This window comes from Triturus cristatus, chromosome 7 (assembly GCF_964204655.1).
Source record: "Triturus cristatus chromosome 7, aTriCri1.1, whole genome shotgun sequence".
Lineage (NCBI taxonomy): Eukaryota > Metazoa > Chordata > Amphibia > Caudata > Salamandridae > Triturus > Triturus cristatus.
This window is the reverse complement of record NC_140590.1, coordinates 1,697,096,696-1,697,110,229: the sequence shown is the minus strand read 5'-3', so window position 1 is coordinate 1,697,110,229 and position 13,534 is coordinate 1,697,096,696. Positions and strand designations below refer to the sequence as shown.

At 41.3% G+C, this 13,534-nt stretch overlaps 1 protein-coding gene across 4 annotated transcripts in view; it reads left to right on the top strand.

The window, feature by feature from the left end:
• LOC146812806 (alpha-2-macroglobulin-like protein 1) overlaps positions 1–13,534 on the top strand; it is a 468,691-nt gene that overhangs the window by 8,010 nt on the left and 447,147 nt on the right. For all 4 annotated transcript variants that reach the window (XM_085619916.1, XM_085619915.1, XM_085619914.1 and 1 more), the window contains exon 2: positions 7,926–8,109. In XM_085619916.1, the coding sequence (XP_085476042.1) occupies positions 7,926–8,109 (184 nt within the window). The remainder of the gene's footprint in view (positions 1–7,925; positions 8,110–13,534) is intronic.

Genomic DNA, 13,534 nt, shown 5'->3' with positions numbered 1-13,534 from the left:
ACATAATTAGTGTCTAGTCTATGATGGAAACACACATCATTCCAGCAGGGTTTAAAGGTAACTTTATCTGCTTGTTTCCAATGAGAGGTTATTAAGTGAAAAGCAACAGCTAACAATAGGTCTAACAATTTAAAACTCAAATTTGATTGAGGCCATTGGGGTGACAGAGTACCTAGGAATATCTTAATTAGAGAAAAGGGGATCTTAACTTTGACAATTTTCGTAATTTGGGACCTGACCAATTGCCAAATTTGGAGGATAGGGGGACACTCAAATAACATGTGTTTTAAATCAGCAGTAGGACAAGAACAGGACCAACAAGTAGAGGACATGTCAGATGTGAAAGATGCAAGGGTCACAGGAGACTATAACGCTTGTTCATAAACAAAATAAAGGGTTTGTGTGGTATTAGCAGCTAGAGAGGTTTTGTGAAGCCTATACCACAACTTATCCCAAGTGCTGGTTAGCCAGCATTGTAGAAAGTCTTTTTCCCAAGCCAATTCAGTCTTTGATTTGAGTCTATCCGGGGTAATTGTAGGGATTTGTATATAGTGGATGCAGAGGGCGAAGAATCTAATATTGGAGAAAGGTTTATGCAATTTGCATGGAGGTTGGAAGTATTTGGTAATGCAAGAAGGTATTGGTTAAGGGCGAGACATAAAAGATCATATTGCGATTTAAAGGAAGCTGTTGAAGAAAACTTTGTTTGGAGATCAGTAAACGAAAGGGATTAATCGTCAAGTAGAAGTTGGGAGATCCAACGCCAATTTTTCCAATATATAGAATGGTTTTTAATTTGTAATGATTTATTATTCCTAATGGATTGCTGTTGATAAGAGTTAGTTGAGGGATACGATGTTGGTAAGAGTGGAATTAGGAGTTTATGGGAATGAGAGATGATAGGGGGACGGAAAGATGAGATATTGGAAGTAAAAGCAAGGATTTCCTGAAAATCAAAAGGGGTAATAAGAACTTTCTCCATTGTTATCCACAATAAAGGAAATAGAGAGGGCTCCGAAGAGAGTCAGAAGGTAGCTTCTTTTAGGGAAAAGGCAGAATGATAAGTTTTGAAATCGTGAAATCTAAGACGTCCATTAGATTTATCTATTTTTAAAGAGGACAAAGCTATACGAGGGGGTTTGCCTTTCCAGAGAAATTTTGATAATAGAGAATCAATTTTCTTAAAATAGTACCAAGAAATATGAACTGGAATCATGGAAATAATATATAGTATCTGAGGAGTGAGCATTATCTTAATTGAGTCCATTCGGCCCCACCAAGAAAGACAGTATAAGAGAATATCATCAGCGTAGACTGACATTTTAACCTGATGAGGACCATATTCGAAACCTAAAATAAGAGTATCTTGCCTAATTGTGGTTAAAAAGGGTTCCAGTGCTATGACAAATTATAGAGGTGGTAAGGGGCACCCTTGTCATACCCCTCTAAGTAATGGAAAGTAATTTGAGGTTTTACCATTAACGAAGATTGAGGCTTTGGGGCCGTAATATATTAAAGAGATTAAATCAATCAACTTAGATGGAAATTCAGCCCATTTTAAAGCGTGAAACATAAAATACCATCCAATCCTATCAAAGGCCTTTTCGGCATCCAAAGCAATGGCAGCAACAGGGTGATTTAAAGATGAGGCCTTGCTAAGAATGTTGAAAAAGACTCGAGAATTGTCAGAGGCTAATCTTCCCTTAACAAGGCCAGACTGTTCAGGGCCTATCAGATCAGGTAGAACGGGGTCGATGCACAGAGCCAAAACCTTAGCAAAAATCTTGTAGTCAGTGTTGACTGCCGAGATGGGATGGTAGTTCTTGCAGAGAAAGAGGTCTCTACTATCTTTTGGGATTAAGCAAATCAAGGCTTCTTCGAACGTGCCCTGAGAGATACCTTTATAGGAAAAAGATTTGAATAAGAGTAAATGATTGGGTAGAAGGAGTTTTGCAAAGTGATCATAAAATTCAATAGTGAAGCCATCAGGTCCGGGAGCCTTTCCTCTTCCCAACACCAAAACTTCATTGGAAGCTTCAGTCAGATTTTTAAGGGAGGACTCATAATTGGATTGAAAGTATGTGTATTCTAACAGTTGAATTTTATTGAGTAATTGAGTAGATTTGGCCTCTAAGGATTTTTTCTTTTGTGATACAAAATGTATTATAAAATCTCTAGCGGCTGATTTTAAGGAATCCCAAACCAATACGAAAGGAGAATCTGGTGTTGAGTTAATAGCAAACAATTTGTAGGCAAAGGAACGGAATTGTTGACTGAAATTAGCATCTAAAAGTAGTGAATTATTATAGCGCCATCTACCTAAATGCGGGGAAAAGGGGGTAAGTTCTATATCAACGTATACTGGGGCATGATCTGAGTTTAAAATTTCGGAATGGAAAGCATGTTGTGCTAAAGACTTGCTTAGAAAAAGATAATCTATACGGGATTGTATGTAATATGGAGCTGAATAGAAACTATATTCTCGAAGGTCTGGATGGCAGAGTCGCCATATATCAACTAAAGACTTACACCGTATTGTGGAAGAAAATTGTGAGTGCATTTTAGAGGGAACAAATTTCACTGTTGAGTGTCTGTCTAATATGGGATCATGAATTTGGTTACAATCTCCGCCAAATATAATATAATCACCATCATATAAAAGCAGCTTGTCAGAATTTTTTGTCCAGAAACCCTTATCAACAGAAGTGGGACCATATACATTAAAAATAACTATAGGTATCTTATCTATAAGTAACTTAACAACAACCCATCGACCTTCAACATAAGATTCTTGATGAACAACTGATACATGCAGTTTGTATGGCATAAAATCAGAACCCCATTCTTCTTACCTAAATCAGGGGAAATACACACATTTCCCACCCAACATTTCTTCAATTTCAAATCTTCATATTCGGAAATATGTGATTCTGAAGTAATGCAATATCAGTTTTCAATTTAGCTAGATAGGATAACACCGTTGCCTTTTAATAGGGTTACCCAGCCCTTAAATATTCCATGTAGTAACTCAGAATGTAGCGTAAAATTAGGAATGTGAACAATCAATATGCTTACAATATTGAAAATAAAATAAGAATAAAGCAGAAATGAGGGAAAGGAGTGAAACAAGTAAGGCTTTGTTTATAGAAAGGAAGCATGAAAAAAAGAGTAATAAAGTAGAAAATATGAAGAAGAAAATAGTGAAAATGAATCACCGAGGAAGATGCCAGGAAAGAGGAGCTAAAACAGGGAACATAAAGACAGTACAAGTCATACAAATGACGACTGAGGAAGATACCTACAGTACACAAAGGCGGAATGAGGGATGATGACACCAGAAGATGACAATAACAGCACTCGAACTCCACCGAACTGCAGGGAAACTTTGGATGGGAAAGGATCAACACATAAAGGAGACCATATGAAGAACGGTCAGCAGTAACTTTAGCTACGTCCTGTGAAAAATATAGTCAATGGCCCTCCCAAAGAATTAGTTTTTAGGACTTGACAACCGACAAGACAAGAGGTCAGTATATTGTAGGAAGAACATGATGACTCCACGTGGTTTTGCTGAGACCTTGGGACCAAGTCTCTGAGCTCATTGGATGTTAAATGAAGTAGAAACAGGCATATTCAGAAGCTTGGATAAAAAAGTCTGAAAATAATTTTTTGATTGGAACCTTCGATACCGTAATGTGAAGATTGTTCCTGCGATTTCGATTTTCCAAATCTTCAGTGTGCTTTTTAAGGAGAGCTATTTCTGATTCTAGAGCAGAGATTCGTGAGCAAGTAGATTGTAGAGCTTCTGTTTTTTGTTCCACAAGTAGTACCCGTGAATCCAATAAGGACCATTTGTCATCCAAATATTGCAGAGTCTTATTAGTTTCCTCTATGAAAGGTTTCAAGGGACGGATTTCAGCAAGAATTACATCCATGGATGATGAGGAAGATTGCACTGGAGACGGGGATTCTTTTTTTGGATGCTTTGTGTATACCCCAGTTAACTTGCTTGAAGGCTGCGATTTTGCATTGTGTGACAGGTGTGAGGTCAGGTATATGAGAAGGATTGACCTCCATGTCATTGTGGGTAGAATCTGAATCAGAGTGGGCAGTGGGTTTGGTGGAAGCTGAAAGCTTGAGGTTTTGTAATCTCCCCATATAAAGGGGAAGAAAGTTTTATAAGACACTGTGTAACTACAAGCGTGAGGTAAAACCTTCGAAAGATGTAAACTAAGTTCAATCACAAAGTGAGGGGAGAAACACCACAGCTCCAGAAGGGCACAGCACACAGGAATATATCAGGAAACTGCAAGGTCGTAATCTTATATCCAATAGGTAATGCCCATATATAAAAATTATTGTCAATTTAGCCAACGCATAGTGAAAAGTCTTATCCACCCAAAAAAACTTAAACACCTTGAGTGTTAAGGAGTCCAGCAAAAAATAAGAATCATGTTCCCCTTTTGAATAACATGCCAGCAACACTGTATAGAGGTGAAAAACGATCCACTTAGGGGTACTTAAGGAAGCAGGGACATGATATTGTGAGAGGAGACTGTTTCAGACCCGCTCACCTTTCAAAATGGCGGGCGCGACCTCACTATGAGAAGAAATCCCCTGGGGCCATTACAGCCCTAAAATCGCTGCAACATTACCAATTAAGGGTTCCAGCGACTCACCAATGTTAGAGGAAGAGACGCCACGAATCTCGTCCCTCGGCGGGCACTGGAACGGTCTCTATCTAACACGTAGATAACCCGGTCTGAAGGAGCTTCGGACGGTCATGCCATCTTGGATCGGCGCCGAAGCCATGGCCCCAAGAGCCGAATTTTAACATTTGATAAATACAAGGGATAAACATTAGGGATAATTGGAAGCAAGAGGTGCGTAACAGCCAGGAATTGTGGAAAGGGACCCTCCTCTGGAATGCTCTGCCCTGGGACCCCGTGTTGAAAGCCAGATGTTTATTGGTTATTTAACTTGCTGATGCGCAACATCCACATTATACCAAATATGTTAGTCACCATCCTAAATCCACTTGTCAAAGTATATCAAGCAAAGGGGACCTCACTTTTGGTTGTCGACTGTTGGTAGCAAGGCAGGAAGCCTCACCCTCCCTGGAAAACAACGTTAGGCTCTTGCTTTGGGAAAAATCTCCCCTTTCTCACCTTGCCTCGATCTGTAAGTACTTTTTGGGTGGGTTTATTTTCTTCAGCCCACCCTACACTTACATTAATCAATCACTCATTCTCATCTACATACAATACAGACTAGATATTATCTTACGTTTTTCTTATAACAAAAGACAGATATGCAGTACATTTCTCCCTTTATTACTAATGAATTAAGGAGTTACATTTTAAATCAGAATTTGACCATCTCGGTGTAGAGTGGGAGCTAGGACCCTGCAGAGGGACCTGTGACGTGGGGTCATTTGACCTCATTGACCATTTCCCGAAGGAAAGAAAGACAGGAAGTGACTGGATAAAAAGGGGATATTCTATCTTAATGGTAGGATATGACTAGGGCTGTGTGGGGTGAGGCTATCTCACTCATCCAAGAAGACCAAGCCCTAGAGAGGTGTGAGTACTCCATACAATAAAGATATAGGCCCTGATTCAAAGTTTGACGGAGGAGTTGGTGCTAGTTATCACACCGCAATAAAATCCAACACTGTGGGGTTTCTGAATTTATCAGGTGCAATAAACAGCTCCTATACTGAGTTTTCTGGGAACAACATGCAGATGTGGCGAGGAACACACCAAAATCCACATGCTACCATAAACACCATACTGTTTTAATTTTTAAATTCTGGCAGATTTCATCCGCTAAATGCAACTAAGGGTGAATTACCGTTCATAGTAAACGCCACCAAATTCAAAATTCTGACCCGCTTGTAATCAGTGCCATAAGCTTATCAGAGGTACTCAATTTCTGTGGTCATTTGCTCCTGCCAATGTATGATTTTTCCTTGCCTATGATTAATTTTAATTGTTTTTAAAAAGCTGATTACCCCATTTAAAAGATAAAGAACTGGTGGTTTAACATTGCCTCCAGGGTTTGGGATTATATTGTTTTTGATTCCACTGCCACCATAAATCCATCTAGGGAAGTACTTTCCCTGTCCGGTCATACAAACCTTGGAACACGCTCGTATGATGAATAATGATCATCTCTAAAGCCACATTGAGGTCAGTGTAGAAAAAGACCCGAATGCGTCCAATATTACATAACAAGGACGAAAACTACCAGCCAGAACCACATCTGTAAAGTGCTATTCCTAAATCAAAGAAAAGAGGAAAAAAAATATTTTTGGGAAAAGGTTCTCACCTGCAACGTTTCTGCATGGCATGCTTCATCATAGAGTCCTCAGCATGTAGATATAAAATCCCTAATGGGCTCAACACCACTTTAGGAGGGATCACTATGATGTTGTTTTGTTTGGTATGCATTTGCTGAGGTTCTTTTAAAGTAAGTGCCTTCTGTGAATACCAAACTTAGTAAGCGCCTTCTGTGAATACCAAAATGAGTAAATGGTAGTAAGTTTAGGAATTTGTCTTAAGTTGGCTCTGTGAATTGGGCCCATTGTGTTTCATTGCCGAGCTCACTCTTACTACATCAATCGGTGTTCCATTCATTATGCGCTTTATACTGACACTATGAGAGTGCGAGCAAAAAAGTATTTAAATGTTTGCTGTTCTGTTTAAAGCATTTAAGAACACTATGAATTGTTAATTGCTGGTGTTGCATTTGATTGAATTCTATAAACTATGCAAAACTATACATAAATGCCATTTTGCATGTATGTTATGCATTGCAATTAAATGCTCTCTAGCCTATTACTGAATTTCTACTGCACCTAAAGTCGTAGTTGCAGATTAAAGTACATTAAATGTATCATTATTCTGTGGTTTCTTGTGCTATGGTCATCTGTTAGCATCAGTGTGCTATGATATAGCACCTCACTGCATGATCCGTATGCGTGCTAGCACTCCCTGCCCATGACATGCTGTTGTACTGTTTGTTATGCATGCTGAGCAGTGCAAAGAATGTGATGGCTTTGGGTGGTTTCCTGCCTCACCTCAGTGCATGGCAAGAACCTTAAGGGGTAAATCCCAGGAATGTTGTAACTGAGACAGGGGCAAGGGGGGGCCGCGCCCCAGCAGCCTGCAGTCTGAGAGGAAATGAGATCAGCAGTATGCAGGAGGCGTCTAGAAGTCCATTGAAGAAGACTCTTGGAGCAGTGTAAACATGGCCATTTTCCTCCCTATTCAGGCCAGGGTGGATGTGCCCTGCTGCTCCTCTCCTTCACGGCCTCTACTCTTCCTCCCTCCTTTATACTTCTCTTTTGCTTCCCTACTCTAGACCACTTTCCTTCACTCCTTTCTTCCTGACCTCCCTCCACCTATCATCACACCCCTTCCACATCATGCACCCTCACTCTAGCTTCACTCCCTCGCTCTATCCCTTCCATTCGTCTCTATTACTTTTCTTCTCTCACTCAGTTCTCAATCTATTTTTCCCTCTACGACTCATTCTGCATCATCCCTTCTTCCTTAGTACACACTGTCCTCCCTCACCCCATCCATCATCCTCTCTGCTTCCTGTATATACTTTCTCATTCTCTATCATAACTGTTCTTTTACTGTCCCTATTTTGTATCTGTTTATATTCCCCCTGTCTCTAGTTCTCTCTTATCTCTTTTGGTTATTTTCTGAATCTATGGTACCTGAACATCTATTTACTTTTTTTCAATCCTCTCTATAAATATCTTCCATTCCTTCCAAATGCCCTACAAACCCCATTTTTTTTCCTTCTCCATGTCTTCATACTCATTGCTTCATTTTATCCAATCATGCCTCTCATTTTAATGCAGTGGTAAATCACCTTAGAGACATCCACGCCCTCTCTCACTCTCCCCACAGGACCTACATCGTGGTCATCCCAGCAGTCCTCAACTACCCTTCCTCGCAGGCAGTGTGTGTGCAGTTCAGTGGTGTCCTGTGGCCCATCAGGGTGACCGTCCATCTCAAGACACAACGTAGGACCCATGAGCCGCTCAACGCTGAGGTCAAACCCGGCTCCTGGCTAGGGTGCACCTGGTTCAAGGTGAGTGGGGGAATGCGAGATCGAAGGAGGAAAATTTAATCATTTGGGATTCTTGTTGCAAGAGAACCATATCATCAAGACAAATTTAGAGTTTGTTTGGTCAACTAGCATAATTTTAATTGTGCATGTAAATCTGCCTTCTCTAGCTTTTCTACCGGAAACACACGCCTGTAACACGTGTTGAGAGACAGCATATGCAAGGACCCTGAAATGTGTGATTATGTGCCCGTGGCATTTCTCCACATAAGTATGGGTTTACCTCACTTGTCACATAATGGATGATGTGCTATATCATTTATAGAATTTAAACAAAAAATACATTTTTCTCGCTCCAGCGAATCGAAAGTTACTTAAGAAAGCGCCACTTGAGCTCTCAGCTTCAGACCCTTGCAAAGGTTGACTGAGACTGGGCAAACTTAGAACAATTTTTCCTGGGAGAAGAGGGCGGGGCCTTGGAAATGGGAGGGGCCGTGGCAGGGGGGATTTGGATTCCCTCCACTGCTCAATCACACCTATCCTTCTCCAAAGCAAGAAGGAAATCATAGGGAACAGCCTCCCATGTCCAGGGGAAGTTTTTATTGGAGTTTCAAAATGGTCATTTAGGAGTCGCCAGGGGTTGCAGCTGCGAGCCCTGGTTTGCCCCTTGCGACCCCTGCCACTGCCTATGATTTCTGGCCTCAGAAGTGCAATAGCATTCCCATGAGAACTGTTGCTTTCTGCTGTTCTTTTCTAGAAAATATATTCATCAGAGCAAAGCCTACTCTTCTGAACAAATAAAAAGTGAAATAAAAATACACATTATTCAGCATCTTATCATTTTTTGAATATTGCGAATACATGAAGAATTATCTGTTTGAACAACACCTTCACCTTTGTGCTTAACAAAATTGACAGTGCCTTTCCAGTGATAAATCTAATCATTTTAACAATGTTAAGGAACACTGTAAGCCCAAAACTAAGGGAGTAGCCAGAAAATGAAAATACCCTCCACTTTGAACCAAAGCTCTGATGGCACCAAGCAAGCAAAGAAAGTAAGCCCGAACCTCCCTAGAAGAGCTCCATCATCACTTCCATCCAAGCATCTCTCCATATATCCTTTAACCCTTCCATCCACCTGCTGGTATACACAATTTCACTTTCACATTCTGTCATCCATTCATTCTGTCATCTGTCATTTCATCTTTCACCATTCCATTCATCCATTGGCCACTCATCCATCCATCCATACGTTCACATACCCATCATCTATGCATACACCTATTCACACATCCATCCATACATACATCCACTCTTGGCTTTTCCATCCATCCATCCATCCATCCATCAATAAAGCCTTTCATTCATCAATTGATCCTTTTGTCCATCCATCCATCCGCTCAAATTTTCATTTACTTTTCCATCCGCCCATCCACTCAGATTTACTATGCCATCCATCCTCTTTGATTTCTATTTACTCTGCCATCCCTTCACCCACCCAACCATCCATCCATCCTCTCAGACTTCCATTTACTCTGCCATACTTTCAGCAATCCATCCATTCATTTATCCTCTCTTTCATTCTTTTACCCACTCATCCATCAATCCTTTCACCCAGCCATCCTATCACTCACCCATTCATCAGTACATGCTTTTCCCCGACCATCCTTTCACCTACCCATCGTTCATCCTTTTACCCACCCATCCATACTTTTACACACCCATCCTTTCACCCACTCATCCATCCATCCTTTTACCCACTCATGAATCCACTTGTCTATCCTTCTTTCCCTTTTCTATCAACCCATCTTTTTTCCTTAGAGCATTAATTATGAACTTTTGTCTGCCCAGTTACACATAAACGTGGCCCATAAAAAACCTCACACCGCTGTGGCTGCAAAAGAGAGGAGTTCACACCACCTCTGCCAATAACACTGATCATATTAAATAAATAACCCATATAAGTTATTAGGGGAGGACAACTATCTTTTATCTTTCAAAAGTGCTTTCCCATGACACAACATTACATTTGGCGTGCACTAGGTGAACATTCACATCATGACTAGGGGTGGACAGAACTCACGGAGTTTCACTCCGAGGAATTCTTCAGGGTTGCATAAAAACTCCGTAGAGTTCTGCCAACAGGTAGAAATATGTATGTCGTGCTGCTGGCACTGCAATTTAGTGGCAGAAATGTGAGCAGCGCTGCAACATCAGCATGAACTACACCATGCGGTGTTCAGGAGTGTGCAGCCATTCGAGTTAATTTTGCTGCTGTTTAAGTGGAACATTTACTCAAGCTGCACCAAATCTACTTGAGAAGCAGCCTTCTGACCGCGGCCACCCATGGCTGCCCACAACCACCTGTGTCAGAAAATGGCGCTAGGAGTCGCCAAATCTTACTTGCATTTCTGGAACTTTGTGGGGAAGAATTCCACCATGCAACAATGTGCGGTATTTGGCTGGAGCTCAGAGGAATTCTGCAGGGTTGCATAGAACGTCCATGGAGTTCCGCCAATGGGTAGAAATATGCATATCGTGCTGCTGGCACTGCAATTTAGTGCCAGTAATGTGAGCAGCGCTGCAAAATTTGCATGAACTGCACCATACCGTGTGCAAGAGCGCGCAGCCATTCGAGTAAATGTTGCTTCCGCTCAAGTTGACAATCTACTCGAGCTGCACCAAATCTACTCGAGAAGCAGCCTTCTGCCTACGGCCACCCATAACTGCCCACGGCCACCTGTGTCGAAAAATGGCGCTAGGGGTCACCAAATCTTACTTGCATTTTTGGAGCTTTGTGGGGAAAATTCCACCATGCAATGATCTGCTAAATTTGGTTGGAGCTCCGCATTGCAAGAGTAATGCGGAGTTGCCAAATTTTATCAATTCCGCGGCCTGAATGAAACATTCTACTGACCCCTAATCTTGACCGGTTGTAGTAGAAATAATTTTAGTTCCCAATATTATTCTTTGTTTCGTGGAGCCATATCCTCCACTACCAATGATAAGAAATGCATAATGTTTCCTTGACATATCTAGTCAGGATCCCTATCACAATACTGGTGGTATCTAAAATAGATATGTATTCGTATTATTTGCTGCTAATGTAGAATATTTATTGTGAACTTACATGAGTCAAAGGACATAAGACATAATTTCCTATGATGTCATTGAGGTTAGAGTATATTTGATGTCACTTCCGCTACTTCTGACATTTTGATGAGCTAACATTATGTAGAGTTCAAGCCTTAACTGGAAACCTATTTTGAGTAAGGGTGTCCAGTTAACTGTATGGTAATGGCTTATCAGTGGGTCACCATGTGATGAGTGACAAAACTGTGTATCTTTCAGTGGCTCCGTATAAGTTCTCAGTCCTGGTTAAGTAGTCACCTTTTGAATTCTGAATGCTGAAACCAGATGTTAGACTGGTTCTTATGAGGTTAAACTATTGCCACTACAGTATTAATATGTGCTAAAATGAAAAATAGTAAAATATTGCTATCTCAGAATGTGGCACATTGTGCTGTATAATTTGCCTTTTTTGCTAAATCATTCAGTCTAATTTAGACAAAGACAGATTTCAATTAGGTTGGAGTAAAGGTAGTATTTTCAGTAATTCTGTGTTACTCTTTGGTGCGTAATTACGGATAATAACATGACTCCAACTGCTTTCAATATTGAGAGTAATTTTGGGGAAAATATCCTTATGCAAGCACATATTTCGCGAGCGGCTGCTTTCTAGTCACGTTCTGTTGCACTTAGAACTATTTCTTAGTGCAAAATGCATCCGTGCATCCATTTTGGATGCAAAGGTGCATTTTGCACTAAGAAAATAGTACTAATTAACAAGAGTACGTTTGGGGAAATCCTACCCCAAGCGACTGTGTGCACTTGCTATTCATGTGTTCTTGCATTTAGCAATATTTCATAGCGCTACATGCATACTTGCGCCCATTTGGGATGTGAGAGGGCATTTTTGGACTAAGAAAATAGTGCTAAATGCAGAATTACTCTTGTCACATAATTCAGTGTAATCTCTCTCAATTTTTGGATGATTCTGTATAATTGTGCTACGCATAATTATGCGAGTTACACCGACCCCTGGTCAAATTTACTGCGTAACTTGGTCTTCCATAACTGCATAATTTCAGTGGCCCTGAGCATAAGGCTTGATCTAGATATGGATAGAAAAGGAAAATCCTCCAGTTTGTGGACAAACTGATAAAACTAGTGGCAAATCCAGTTTCAAAGATCCTCCTCCATAATAAACCCTGGTTGGAGGAAATTTCTCCAGTTGATTATTCTCTAGGTTTACCATTTCCTCCAGAAGAAAAAGTTACCTACCTTCGGCAACAATATTTCTGGAGGATACATAGGGGGAGATTTACAAAATTTCCACACAACGCAGCGCAGCCCCCCACGAGGCTGCGCTGCATTGCGCAACAGGGAGGGCGCAGGAGAGCACCATATTCTTAAAGCTATGGCTCTCTCCTCCCCTTTCCCTTGCACGGGTGCGGATTTCAGCTGCTGTGCGTCATGCACACATCTTAGCGCCACAGCGCTAGGGTGTTCGCATGACTGTCGCATAGGTTTTGTACAGGAAGGGTACCCTTCCTGTACAAAATACTTTGCTAGGCACGATGCACATCTTTTCCCACTTTGCATACATACTGCACAATGCAGCACGCATGCAAAGTCGGAAAAGGATGGAGAAATTAATGCATTTCTCCTTTCTTGTGACTAGTTGGAAAGGGCGCAGTTTTCTCACGCTAAACTCAATCTAATGTTTTTAGTAAATTGGGAATTAGCTTGAGAAACCTTGGGTGGTTGCATGGGAACGCCCATGCACCACCCTTGGTACGCCCCCATGGCACAAAGTAATGCAAAGCAGCGCAATGTGCTGCTTCGCATTACTTTTACGTTATTTCCAGTGCTAAATAAGTTTAGAGCTGGAAAGTTAATTCGGAAAAAAAGATTTGGCGCAATTTTGCGTCACTTTTGTGATGCAAACACGGCGCAAAATCTTAGTAAATCTCCCCCATAACCTTCCAGCAGATTCCTTACCTTATCAATACTCCGTTTAGGCTACAGCCTGGGCCAGAAGTTTTTTTCCCATCAGTGACTGCCCCATGCAGCCAGGTGAGGACAGGTTGCTCCAGATGTGCCTTCCCTTGGACCTGACATCACTGGGAAAGATTAGGTGCAAACCGGTGTGCTGCCATCAGGTCCTAAACCAAAGGACATGTCCTACTTTTTAAATGCACCGCACCCTGCCCTCTGGGCTTTCCAGGGCCGACGCGAGGGGTGACTTATAAGTATTAAAAAGGAAGGTTTGGGCCTGGCTACAGGTCGAATGGCAGTTTAAGCTGCACATACATGTTCTGCAATGGCAGGCCTGAGTCATGGTTAGAGGGCCACTTGAGTGGGTGGCACAAGCAGAAATTACTTG